This window comes from Taudactylus pleione, unplaced genomic scaffold (genome assembly GCF_031769625.1).
Source record: "Taudactylus pleione unplaced genomic scaffold, aTauple2 ptg000214l, whole genome shotgun sequence".
Taxonomy (NCBI): Eukaryota; Metazoa; Chordata; class Amphibia; order Anura; family Myobatrachidae; genus Taudactylus; species Taudactylus pleione.
In genome coordinates, this window is record NW_028284616.1 from 16429688 (window position 1) to 16443308 (window position 13621).

At 44.0% G+C, this 13621-nt stretch overlaps 1 protein-coding gene across 1 annotated transcript in view; it reads left to right on the forward strand.

Annotated features, from left to right (window-relative positions):
* LOC148517638 (protein kinase C delta type-like) overlaps nt 1–13621 on the forward strand; it is a gene marked incomplete at its 5' end in the record, with an annotated part of 67245 nt that overhangs the window by 35828 nt on the left and 17796 nt on the right. Inside the window, 3 exons of the mRNA XM_088478490.1 lie at nt 3150–3241; nt 7043–7105; nt 9679–9817. Coding sequence (XP_088334616.1) covers nt 3150–3241; nt 7043–7105; nt 9679–9817 — 294 coding nt within the window. The remainder of the gene's footprint in view (nt 1–3149; nt 3242–7042; nt 7106–9678; nt 9818–13621) is intronic.

Below are 13621 nucleotides of genomic sequence, written 5' to 3' on the forward strand. Positions count from 1 at the left end.
AACTGATTCCAAATGCAAATGTCACACCTAGAATCAACTCCAGACCTTTTACCTGCTTAATTGATAATGAAATAACGAGGGAATAGCCCACACCTGTCCATGAAATAGCTTTTGAGTTGATAGCCCCATTACTTTTGGCCCCTTAAAAAGTGGGAGGCACATATAGAAACCGTTGTAATTCCTACACCGTTCACCTGATTTGGATGTAATTACCCTCAAATTAAATCTGAAAGTCTGCAGTTAAAGCACATCTTGTTTGTTTCATTTCAATGCCATTGTGGTGGTGAATAGAGGCCAAAATATGAGAATTCTGTCAATGTCCCAATATTTATGCACCTGACTGTATGCTAATATTCTGCTGTGACTTTTCTTTTTAAAAATTAAATCTCATCTAGATGTAAAGCACAACAGAATATGCTGGCACCATATATATATATAATACATTTTCAAAACTGCTTGTAAACGGTATCTACATCACTTGGGGGTCTATTCATGACGTTAATTATTGGGGACCCCCGATAATTAACATTCTAACTTGCCGATTCAGCATTGCTCCGGTGCGGTGACAGGTGACCTGAAAATCAGCTTTACGGCGAGCGGCATCACTGCTCCTATCAGAGCCGTGAATCTTTTCGCTACTCCTTTTGGAGCAGTGCTGCTAGTGCGCATGTGTAACCTATAGGTCACGCATGCGCACAGGAGCCCCGACATCTGACGGAAGGAGTGGACAGGGGCGGAGGGATACAAAAGGATCCTTCTTCGCAACCCAGACCTCCTTTCCATAGGGAAGGAGCAGGTTGTGATACACAAGATGGCGAATGCTCCCGCACTCAAGCTCCGAAAATAATGTATTTTTGGAGCTTGATGAATTCTGTCCCCATACTAGTGTATGGGGACAGCGGGCCATTCCGCCAGTGGAAGGTAAGTAGGAGATATTTGTGATATCTTGATGAATGGCCTGATAAATTAATTTTTACAATTACAGGTAAAAATTTTCATTTTCATTTGCTTTTGTAATAATTAAGCGACGATGAATAGGCCACTTGGTGATAAAGGGATTATTGAAGATAGAGAGGGAAACAGAAATAAATGCTGTACCTGAGTGTATGTCAGTAACATCTCTCCCATTGTGTGCTGCCTTCTGTATTACATTCATTTTTATTTATTTATTACCAGTTATTTATATAGCGCACACATATTCCACAGCGCTTTACAGAGAATATCTTACCATTCACATCTGTCCCTGCCCCAGTGGAGCTTACAATCTATATTCCCTACCACATGCTCACACACATACACACTATGGTCAATTTTGCGGGGAGCCAATTAACCTACCAGTATATCATTACAGCAATATCTCCTGCCCCGTCTACTCCTCCACTGCTAGAACTGGGCTGTTTACTTGATTTAAATATAGCACAGATCTTAGCCGATGGTCATTTAATAGTGGGGTAATCTGAGGGGCGGCATTTACTGGACATGGGAGTATATAGGAGGTCATGAGGATGGGATATCCTAACCTGGAAATACTGTTAAGAACTAGCTGGCCATAATTCCTTTTATCATATTGTTACTGATATACAGGGGTAGAAGTATAGGAGACAATGGAGGCGCCTGCCCCGGGCGCCAGGACTGAAGGGGCACCTCCTCCATCACCAATAATATATTCACCCCACTTAGGGCTGTAAATATGGGGGATAAGGGGGGCACTAAATGATATCTTGCCTCCAGGCATCTGGGATGAACTTCCGCCACTGCTGATATATGATTATAACACCATCACTGCTGTAAAATATTCCCCTCTAATCTCTGTAATATATTTACCATCTCACCTGTAGTACAGTATTTCTTCCCCATCCCCCCACCTATACAGTAATACATTCCCCTACATATTACTTGTGTCATGTGCTCCGTGGATTGAGGATCAGCGCTACAGATAACAGCTTCTAGTGATAATACAGTTGTGCAGCTCTTTTGCAATTATTCATTATTTTTGTTTTAGATGCAAAAATTACTATTAATCTTTGCATGTAGGACAATTATAATATTCTGGTATAAAAATAAAAATGTTACTGGTGTTATGTAATAATAACTGGACTGTAATAACATTATAGAACATGTTCTATAAACTGTAATACTTATTTTTCCCCCTTGTGTCCCCTGCCCTCTCTCTGCTCTCATAGGGGCCTATTCATCATAACTTAAAATTCTCTGGAGGTAATTAGGTTTAGAACTCGCATGGAGTTCTACCTAATTACCGGAGAAATTCATTAGTCCTCCTCCCCATAATTATCTATTCCGAAAAGCTGTCATTTTTGCGATTTCTTTTCTTTTGCAATTGCGAGAGTTTTCCCTCTCTACACTAACTTACCGCATCTGGAATCTGTGCTGCACATGCGCTGTTACATTCGTAAAACCAGTGCATGCACAGCACTACCTACAGCTGCGGTAATTTTGTGTGTCCCTCTTAACCCCCCTCCCCCTCCGCATACCTTCCCCTTGTCCCACACTTACCTGCCCGCTGCAGCGCCTCTGGCTCCGGTGGCTGTTCAGACGTGTTCTCCCGGCAGAGCACTGTACAGTTTAGAAGAAAAAAAAAGTTTTGTTTTTTTCTAAACTTTATTGTGCTCTGCTGGGAGAACAGTGTCCGAGCAGACACCGGAGCCAGAGGAGGGACCAAAGCGCCGGATGAAGATGCCGGGGGACCTGCCCATGCTGACACAGGTAAGTGTTACCTGCTATTTGCCACCTCACAGTGGCGGACAGTAACTCCATCAACTTTGATGAATACCATAATTTCTATATCCCCATACTATTGTACGGGGAGTGTGGAAATTAACGCAGGGGGACTTAACCAGGAGATATCAGTGATGTCTCCTGTGTTAAGATACTTCATGAATACTAAAATAACGGTATTTAAGGAAAATGTCCTTAAAAACATTATTTTAGTGTTGATGAATAGGCCCCTTTGTCTTCCCCATGACCATCCATTATATTCCCATGAAGAGAAAATAACCGAAGGACAGTTTTTATGAATTAATAATGTATATAATTTATCTTTACTTATTTATGGTCTAAAGATGACATTCCCCATGTCCTCCTGGCCTCTCTGACATGTATACTGATACTATTGCTTCTACCATACACAGGAGCATTTACTACTCGGCATGGAGTATGCATGTGGCGGAGATTTCCATCGTCTCCTGCAGAGGAAAGGCCGCCTTACCATCCCCAGTGCAAGGTGAGGATATGGGAGAATATCTTGTTAGAGACACTGGTTAGAGGAAGGACTTTATGATATGTGATATATTATAATGATCTATTGTATTCAGTGGAAAGGGTTCTCCTGATGTATAGAAATAGATAACACAGTATGTAATAGCATGGACTATATGCAGCAGCAGCTCCTCCCCTCTTGCCTGAGGGGGCTGCCGCTGCTGCTGGCCTGGGTCCCGGCGCCTGCTCATTGAATCAGGACCTGCGCATGCGCATAAGCGGTGGTGGCGTCGCGCATGCGCATATCACCAGTTTCTCGGGGCTGCATTGGTGGCAGCCTCAATAAGCCCTGTAGGGCTGCCCAAAAGGCAGAGCATCGGCTTCCACTGCAAGCAGCTCTCTGCTGATCGCAGCACGGACCGGCAGTCCCAGGGGGAGGAGACACCTTCCCCTGGGGCTGCCTGTCTTTAGCGTGACTGGCAGGAGGCACCTCTAATAGGAAGCCACCTCCAGTCGCAGTGAAGTCAGTACAGTCACGGAGTGCACTGGCTCATTGAAGTTGCTGATTTTACTGGGGGGGCGCAGCCTCGCAGCCCCTAGGTAACATCTGCCACTGAGTATAAGTCTTATACTGTAGCTTAGGATTGGGATATCAATAGTATTAGCAGTGACATACATTAGTTGTAACAGAATTGTGCAGCTGCTTTCATCAAAGTGGGCAAACACATCGCCGGTCACAGCTGGGTATTCTATACATATAATGGTCAGTGACATGAAGGTGGACTTTTACAAAGGGGCAGTTTTGTATGTGGTTGGGAAACCGCCACACATCAAATGTGATTTTTAGATCCAACCCATTTACTAATCTGTGTTTTGAAACAATTTGCATCCAGATTTGTGGTGGTTTTCAAACTCTTAAATTGCATTAGGTCCTTATATTCTGTAAGAGCCCAGCCTACACAGGATTGGGCCCTGTCCTCTAAGGGGGAACTTGAAAAACTGGTCTTAAACGTGTTACTATTTCTTTTATTTCCCCTAGAGACGCTACTTTTTACTTTATTTATCACAGGGTACTACTCTTTATTAATTATGGGGTACTACTCTTTATTAATTACGGGGGTACTACTCTTTATTAATTACGGGGGCACTACTCTTTATTAATTACGGTAGTACTACTCTTTATTAATTACGGGAGTACTACTCTTTATTAATTACGGGGGCACTACACTTTATTTTGTTAATTACGGTGGCACTACTCTTTATTTTTGCTTATAATAGGGGCATTACTCTATTTTATTTATTGCATTGCTCTACTAATTTATTTTTTATGGGGGTGCTACTCATTAATTATTATAGGGGCTCTCTTCTTTAGTTTATATACTATAGTGGTGCTACTTTTTATTCATTACAGGGCACTGCTCTTTTTATTTTATGGGGGCACAACTATTTCATTTAGTGCAGGGTAATACTTTTTATTTTATTTGTTACGGGGACATCTGTAGAGCACCAACTGTGCATACTGTTGCTTATAGTTCTACAAGAGTTTCCATAATGTTATAGTATTTTCCTGGCCCCTAATGTTGTGGAGCCCATTGTCCCTAGGACGGTACTCTTAACTTGCGGGGGCCTGATCATTTTTTCTCCATTTTTTTTTTCAGTCTACAGACAAAATAGCACAAATGGCCTGGGGTCTAGCCTCTGTCAGAGACACCTTTCTTTTTTATGACTAGTCTTGATTGGCTATATGGTTTGAGCTGCTTAATACTAGCCTAATCTATATGGTTATTATTTGTAAATATTAGGGTTATAGTTTCAGATTGGGCAGATTGATGTCTGGTTTGGGGAATGGGTTCGATTCCCGTCAGCGGCAGGCCGACATCAGCAGAGTTCCGAGCAGCGGAAGCCCGACAGCGCTGGAAATCCCGATCGTGGATAGGTGAGTATCTACTAACCTAACCTAACCCTCCTTAGGGGTGCCTAACCCTAACTTCCCCCCCAAGTGCCTAACCCTAACCACCCCCTTCCCCGCTGCCTAAACCTAAGTCCCCCGGGGGGGTGCCTAACCCTAAGTCCCCCCCGGGGGTGATTAACCCTAACCCTCCCTCCCTCTAGCCTAACCCTAAGTCCCCCCCGGGAGCCCTAAACCTAACCCTCCCCCCCCGCGGCTGTCCGCTCGCGGCGCCCGGCATCACTACGATCGGGATGCCGGGCGCCGGTCTCCCGGCGTCGGGGAAATGCGGGCGTCTACATCTAGTTGCCCGGCATTTCACCCTTGCCGGGATATGACAGTCGGGAAGCCGGCTGCCGGTATTTAGGCAGTCGGCTTCCCGATTGCTTCCCCTGGATTTGAGTTAAGAAGAAGAAATATTGGGTTTAACACCAGAAACTTAGGATAGAGCTGCGGTGGAGATGAATTTCTATGAAGGTGCTGTTTTCCTGTGCACATACAAGCTCACCTATCTAATTGAGAGATGAACACCATTAGATTAGTGATAGAGATTGGTAAAAGAAATTGATTCCATACGTTGCCTTCCATTCTGATAAATAAAGGTGACTGTAATAAAGGTGAGTGTTATAAGAAAATGACTTTCTGAGCATCATCTTGCTGGCATCAGTATAGATTGTAAGCTTGCGAGCAGGGTCCTCTTACCTTTATGTCTGTCTCTTACAACCCAGTCTTTTTTCTATTAATGTTGTCTCAAATTGTAAAGCGCAACGGAATACGCTGCGCCATATAAGAAACTGTTAATAAATAATAAACATAAATAAATAATACTCCTCTTAATAAACTCCGGGTACACACTGAGCGATGTGTACCCAGCTGCTATGTCGGTCTGACGGGCCGACGTATCGGATCATGGGTACACATCAGAACGAGGTAATGAAGGACGGAGCAATACCTAGTTCTGTCCTTCATTAGCTGCAACGGAGCTGCTTGCGATATCGTCCGGTTGGACATGCAGCACACCAACCGGACAGTGTAGCAAGTGGGCGCAGGAGCGCACATATTGGCCATACACACTGAGCGATGTGGCCGATATGTTAATCCGATTCGCACAAAATAGTCATATCGTGCCGACATCGCTCCTGTGTGTACCCGCCGTTATAAGCTATATTCAATATATAGTAATTTGCAACAACGCACAGAGGCCCTGATTCAGAGTCGGACGCTCGCTCTGAATCAGGGCCGTCCCTCCTCCTTTTTGGAGCGGCCTCCTGGCCGCTCGCATAGCTGTGGGTGACCACCCACAGCTATAGCGAGCGGCCAAAATGATGGTTGCGATGGTCAAGACCATCGGGCTTGCGACGAGACCCTTGCGGTAGGGTCTCGCTGCCGCAAGCCCTGGAGTGCTTTTGGCTCTATCAGAGGCAAACGCACTCCCAATGACATCACTAGTGATGTCAGTGGGGCCGGCCCCAGACCGTAGGCGTTCCCATGGGAACGCCTCCGTCTGGGCAGCCACGCCCCCGGCACGCCCACCAAAGGGGACATGCTGTCAATCACCATCGACAGCACTCCCCTTTTGGTGCGAGACCTATAACAACGGCTTGGCCGTCGTTATTCGGGTCTCGCGCATGCGCACGACGGAGCCGCCTCCGTCGTGCGCATGAGCACTTGGGTAACATCGACCCACTTGCGAGCGCTCAGCGCTCGTGAGCGGGTCTGAATCAGGCCCAGAGACAGAAACATCATATTAGGCAGTTGGCAAATATGAAACAAAGAATGGGGACATTTGCACAAATTCTGGGGACTGTTGGCTGGAAATCATTCATCCATTATTTAAATGTTCCAACAATGTAACTTTACTTATTTTCTATCCACCAGGTTCTACAGTGCAGAAATTGTATGTGGTTTGCAATTCCTCCATGCTAAGGGCATAGTCCATCGGTAATTATATAGTTACAATTTAGCAACAGTATAATACAGTGATATTAGTATAGAGTCTAATATACAGAATGTAATATACTTATCATGCCTGTTCCCAACTTTCTATGTGCAGGGGTGCCCCGAGGGAAGGGGGCAGTGGGTACTAATTGCTAAGGCCCAGGCTGTTGGAGGAGCCCAGTGGGGATCCAGGTCCACCACCCTCCCAGCCCCCTCTTACATATCAGCGCTGCCGCTGAGCTGTAGTCTCCTCGGCCTGCACCTAATGTGGAGGTAGGGGAGGAGCAATCAAACTGACCATGCCCCTCTCCTTGATCTGCCCCTGGCAGAGGGGCGCACTGCACCCCCCTGTGTGGCACACAGCACCACTTTGACACACCACAAATAATATTTTGCATAGTTTGTTGTAGGGGACATGGCTGCTCCTGCACATTTAGGCCCCTACAGTAACAGGGCCCACCACCGCTCTCTATGGCCCTGTCTATGTGTTATACTTTTATCATTGGCACATATTCCCACTTATATCTTACACACGCCCTCCCTTCTGCAGTGTTTTATTAGTTTCATATCATTTTTGGGTGAGGAGAGTTTTAAAAATTTGTACTTTTCTGTGCTACTAGCAGCTCAGTTCTCTGCCAACAACTGTGGGAAAAGTGGGCTGAGAAACCTCCCACCTGGTCCTGGAGGAGCTACCAGCATCTGTGATCACTGACTGATAGAGCTTTCTCTATGAAACTAGACTTGGGGGCCTATTCATCATAACTTAAAATTCAATGGAGGTAATTAAGTATAGAACTGGCATGGAGTTCTACCTAATTACTGGAGGAATTCATCATTCCTCTCTCCATAACTATCTATTCCGAAAAGCTGTCATATTTGCGATGACAGCTTTTTGGGAAATAGATAGTTTTCCCTCTCTACACTAACTTACCGTAGCTGGAATCCATGCTGCGCATGTGCTGTTACATTCGTAAACCCAGCGCATGTGCAGCACTACCTACAGCTACGTTAATTTTGTGTATCCCCCAACCCCACCTCCCCCCCGTCCCGCACTTACCTGCCCGCGCAGAAGCCTCCGGCTACGTCCTGCTGGTCTGACACGTGGTCTCCCAGCAGACCACAGTACAGTTTAGAAATAAAACTTTTTTTTTCTTTCTAAACTTTATTCATTGTGTTCTGCTGGGAGACCACAGTTGTCCGATCAACCACCAGAGCCAGAGGAGGGAACAGAGCGCCGGAGGAAGACGCCGGGGGACCTCTCCAGCTGGAAGCAGGTAAGTCTCACCTGCTATTCACCACTTCACAGTGGCGGATACAGTACCTCCATCAAATTCCAAAAATACATAATTTTCGGAATTTGATGAATACCATAATTTCCACATAGTGTGGAAATTAATGCAGGGGGACTTAGCAAGAAGATATCAGTGATATCTCCTGTGTTAAGATACTTCATGTATACTAAAATAACATTAATTAAGGAAAATGTCCTTAAAAACGTTATTTTAGTGTTGATGAATAGGCCTCTTGGGCATACCAATATAGGATAGAAAACTAACCATTAAATACAATGAGCTAATAGTGCTATATTTCTTTTCCTGAACTAAAGACCAAACTGGTACCAAGTCTCTATAAGGTATTAGAAAAGAAAATGCTCTGAGCCAAAAAAACAGAGGCTGATAGCAGCTATAAGATGCAGTGAATACATCTGTGAGTTAGAACAGTATACACTGGCCAGCAAGGTGGCCAAGGGCAGAAGATTTACAAGGTCAGCAGGCTGGCCACTGTTATAATCACATTTTTTCACATAAGTGCTAAGGCACACATACCAACACCATTAAAATGCATAAAACATGTATGTGTTATACAGATGGGATTAGAGCCTATAGATATGATAATGAGAATATGTGGCCAAGAGGATGGGAAAATAAACCCTGTACACTAGTAACAGGACAGGCTCTACTGGTTATATATTATGTGGGGTCACTGTTTAGGGATAATGTACTGGGAACACTTCTGGTATAATGTGTGGGGACACTACTGAGTTAATGTATAGGAGTAGGAACAATAATGATGGGAATAGTAAATTGGGCTTGCTGAGGGCATGGCAGAGGCATGCTACTAAATTTGTGCCAAAAACAGCTTTTGCCACCTCTGCTTGCAGCAATAAATGGAATCCTGTGCAGGGCACAAAGGCTCTGTAACCCCATCACTGCTGAGCATAGTTTGGTACTCTTTGGGCTGCTTATATTAAACTGTTAATATCAGTAATTATTCATGCAGTACCCACACAAATTAGCATTGCAAATGTTAATGGTCTAAGTAGGGCTCTACTTATTAAATAACATTGAATGCTGCTGAACACATACCAATGTACATGAAATAGTGGGATCACAAGGACACTAACCTAACACTGAATACAATAGGAGCTGACACTCTAGTCCCTGCTTCTAACTATAAATTCAAAATTACAGATATTTAGAAAATACACATATAAAGTATAATATAATTCTATATATAAAAGTAAATCATGTTTATATAAAAGCATAGTGCATACAAAGATTTGATTTTCTTTACAGAGACCTCAAGCCAGAGAACATCTTAGTGGCTGAAACGGGCAACATCAAGATCGCCGACTTCGGTCTCGCTATTGAGAACATGCACGGAGACCGGAGAGCCACTGGCTGTGTTGGGACACGTGGCTACATCGCTCCTGAGGTGAGGTGCACATGGGTTTCCTACTGGTTACTACACACGTTGGGCCTGATTCTAATGCTGGGCACACACTTTTCGATATATCGTTGTGTTCAATCAATGAACGATATATCGCGAGTGCATCGGCAGGTTGGACACCAGATATGTCTGTGGACGATGTAATTCACAGGCATATCAGGTCAAACCTGCAGCTGACTGTCCATTCGCTTGCTGCAAGGACCGCTAACACTGACATCTCAACTGGATGGGCAAATTTAAATGCCCACCCAGTTGTGAAAGCAGCCCAGATATGTTGAGCTGCCAATTGGTAAGTGTGTATAGGTTACCAATCGGCAGCTCTGATGGCAGATCGGTTTGTTCACTGACCCGTCATCTCAGTGTGTACCCAGCATAAGTTACATGTAACCCCATATGTGGCCGCATCTAGCCAAATTGAGCAAACTGGGCATGCACTGTAGTACACAATTACATCTTTGCGTAGTTATGGGTGATTTTGTATCTTATTGATGTCGGCCATTTCTCTCCATACAAGAATGAGTGTATCTGGGTGATAACTGGGTGGAAGCACAGAAGAGGACTGGCTTATGGGAGAGTCATGGGAGAGTCATGCAAATGCCTGAGGGACACCTATTTTACACCGATCTGTTGCTCTAAGCATAGGGTACAGTAGGTGCAAGTGGCAACACTGATGATGACAGCTACTCAAGCAGACAGAACACAGGGCCTGATTCAGAGCCAGACGCTATTTGCGCTCGCTCGTTCAGAAAAAGGGGCCGGCTATTTAAATTGAGCGCTCGCTCTTTGCGGTCTGTTGACGCCTCTATGTCTGAGCGAACGAACGAAACATGCGCTCGCTATTTTGTAAAGACGCCCCCTGGCCGCTCGCATCCTACGTCATCTCCGCTATTTATTTGATTAATCGAGTACATCGAAAGGCGTCTGAACTGCTCGCAGTGCTTGTGGTAGGATTTTTCTACCGCAATCATGCGTACAGTTCAGGCTAAGAGACAACCAAGTGACGTGGCCGATGACGCTGCTTTGTTAATTATGCACACCCTTAAAACGCCCGTTTTGACCATTTGGCACGCCTGCGTTCGGATCTCCACTCCCCGTTTTCAAGCACCTTCCCCTGTTACCACCCACAAACGCCTCATCCTGTCACTCAAATTAGCAGGCACTCGCTATTTTGCGAACACACGATTTCCGACCACACTGACTGGTTGGCGCATGCGCATTACGACCCATACGCATGCGCAGATGTGCGAACATCGCTCGGAGCGAACGAGCGGCCGCTTACGAGTGGCTCTGAATGAGGCCCACGTGGCTCTGAATGAGGCCCACAGTGTGGTGGCGTGATGCATAAGCATGAAGACACGCATGTAATTGCATTAGCTTTCCGTTATATCATTAGGAATGCAGCCGTCATTCAGCTGCTATTACCACCCAGGCTTACACAGTCTGGGGAGGAGAGTACGCTTTCTTTGTGTCACCTACTAACTGAAAGACACAAAGCAAAGTACATATATAGATTTCCATACATATTCTGGCAATATATTCTTTAAGCACACACAATACACATCAGAATTTTAGTGTAACAGAACATAGAGATCTGTAAGACTTTAATTGTGTAATTACAATACATAAAATTAAGATATAATACAATCTTTTTGGATAAAGCATTATTACCTAATCCAATTAGATTGATCGATGTAACCATCTACATTAGAATGCATTTAATCTATTATTTTCACCACACTCTTGAATCTTTAACAATCCTATAACAACTAAGTAGATGAAATGATTGGATTGGCTTGTGACATGTTTGTCCAACTTTAGTCCAATAGCTGAATTAATGAATTCTGAATTCTTGTATGGAGAGAAATAGCCGACATTCATCAGACTCGGAATTAATTAACTTTATTGTTCATGTATTATTTTTATATTATTTAGCAACTTTTTTATTTGCCAACTTTCAATAAATTCCAATATTAATAAAAATAAACAATTTAAGTAATGCATGGAGCCAAAATATAAGCCAGGATACATTCCCTGGAATGTGACATATTAAAGTTTATAGATTTTAGATATTAAGGCGAAAGAGTAACTAGAAGAGGAAAGGACGATGAGCCCTTCTAGAACTCAGATACAAGGGATTAGCAGGTTGTAGCTTTCATTCCTTAAACAAATGGAGGATTTAGTAACATTATCCATACTTACCTACTCTAACACAAGGTACGGGAGGCTCCCTATTATTCGTGTAGTACCCTGCACCCCCTGAAGAGTGGCCGGATCTCCCGCATGCCCCCATTTCCTAGTGAAGTGGGCAGTATAACGGGAATCACTGGTCTGTACAGGGCCAGTGCAAGGTTTCTTGGCACCCTCGGCAAAGCTTTAGCCTGGCCCTCTTTGACAGTATTATTTATTTATTTATTAACAGTTTGTTATATAGCGCAGCAAGTTCCGTTGCACTTTACAATTTGAATCAACATTAACATTATACTGGGTTGTAAAAGACAGACATACATTCATATACATAAGGGTAAGAGGGCCCTGCTCGCAAGCTTAAGGGTCCAAAGTGCACATGACTGTGCATAGTCACTTTTACACATGTTCATTTTCACAGCATACACAGTGTAACTTCACACAACATATTCTAAACAGGTGCACATTCAACACCGCATCAGCACCATAGTTCATACTGAATATTAGATTGATCATGAAGTTATGATCCATCCAATGTTCAATACAACTTTTGTTGTATTGAACGTTTTTTGTATTGTTTCTAAAAACTCTCACTTTAGTAAATATACCCCATGATGTGGAATAGTATTATTACAAAAGTTGTATTGAACATTGGATGGATCATAACTTCATGATCAATCTAATATTCAGTATGAACTATGGTGCTGATGCGGTGTTGAATGTGCACCTGTTTAGAATATGTTGTGTGAATTTACACTGTGTATGTATGTATGTAAATGAGAGTTTTTAGAAATGGAAATGTTACCCATAGCAACCAATCAGATTCTAGTTAACATTTAACTAGCACCCTCTAGAAGATACTAGCTAGAATTTGATTAGTTGCTATGGGAAACATCTCCATTTCTAAAAACTCTTACTTTAGTAAATATAACCCAATGTGTGAGCTGCCCCAGAAAGTGTCTGACTGTAGTTTGGGCTGAATATACCACAAATGGTTATAAATACCCCAGGTCACCTATGTACTTTCAAAGAGGGGGAGAGGGGAAGAGGATAGACACTGCTACCTGCCTGCAATGCTGAACCAGCCAGGCATGTTATACATGAATAGAAGAAAAGGGGGAAAGTACGGGTGCAGCAGCTGTCTATATAATCTGCTTCTGCTGTCAGTACTAAGTAACAAAAGGGTGTCTCTTTTAGAGACTTCTATCATGTTTGTGCTAGTGACCTCAGTCACCTCAGCGGCGCCCCTCAGGAGCCGGAGCCCTTAGGCAGCCTTAGGCAGCCCTGGGTCTGTAGGAAGATGACTGGGATAAAATGACAGGATTGTGTAATTTTAGCTCCACCCCCTCCCCACAGACACGCGATTTGTAGCATTTTGGGCAGCTGCGTCTCCTCTCCCTGCTTCTCCCCCAGACAAAGCCTTCACATTAGACAAATATTACTCGTTATCAGGAATTCTTAGTTACGATTCAGGTTCAGACATGGTAATACCTTCTTATAAATGTACCGTTGTTTTATATTTTTTAAGACCACTGGTGACCCAGCACCATACTTGCCTGCACACTGCGGGGGGCGTGGCCAGACACTGATGCCAGATTGGGGCGG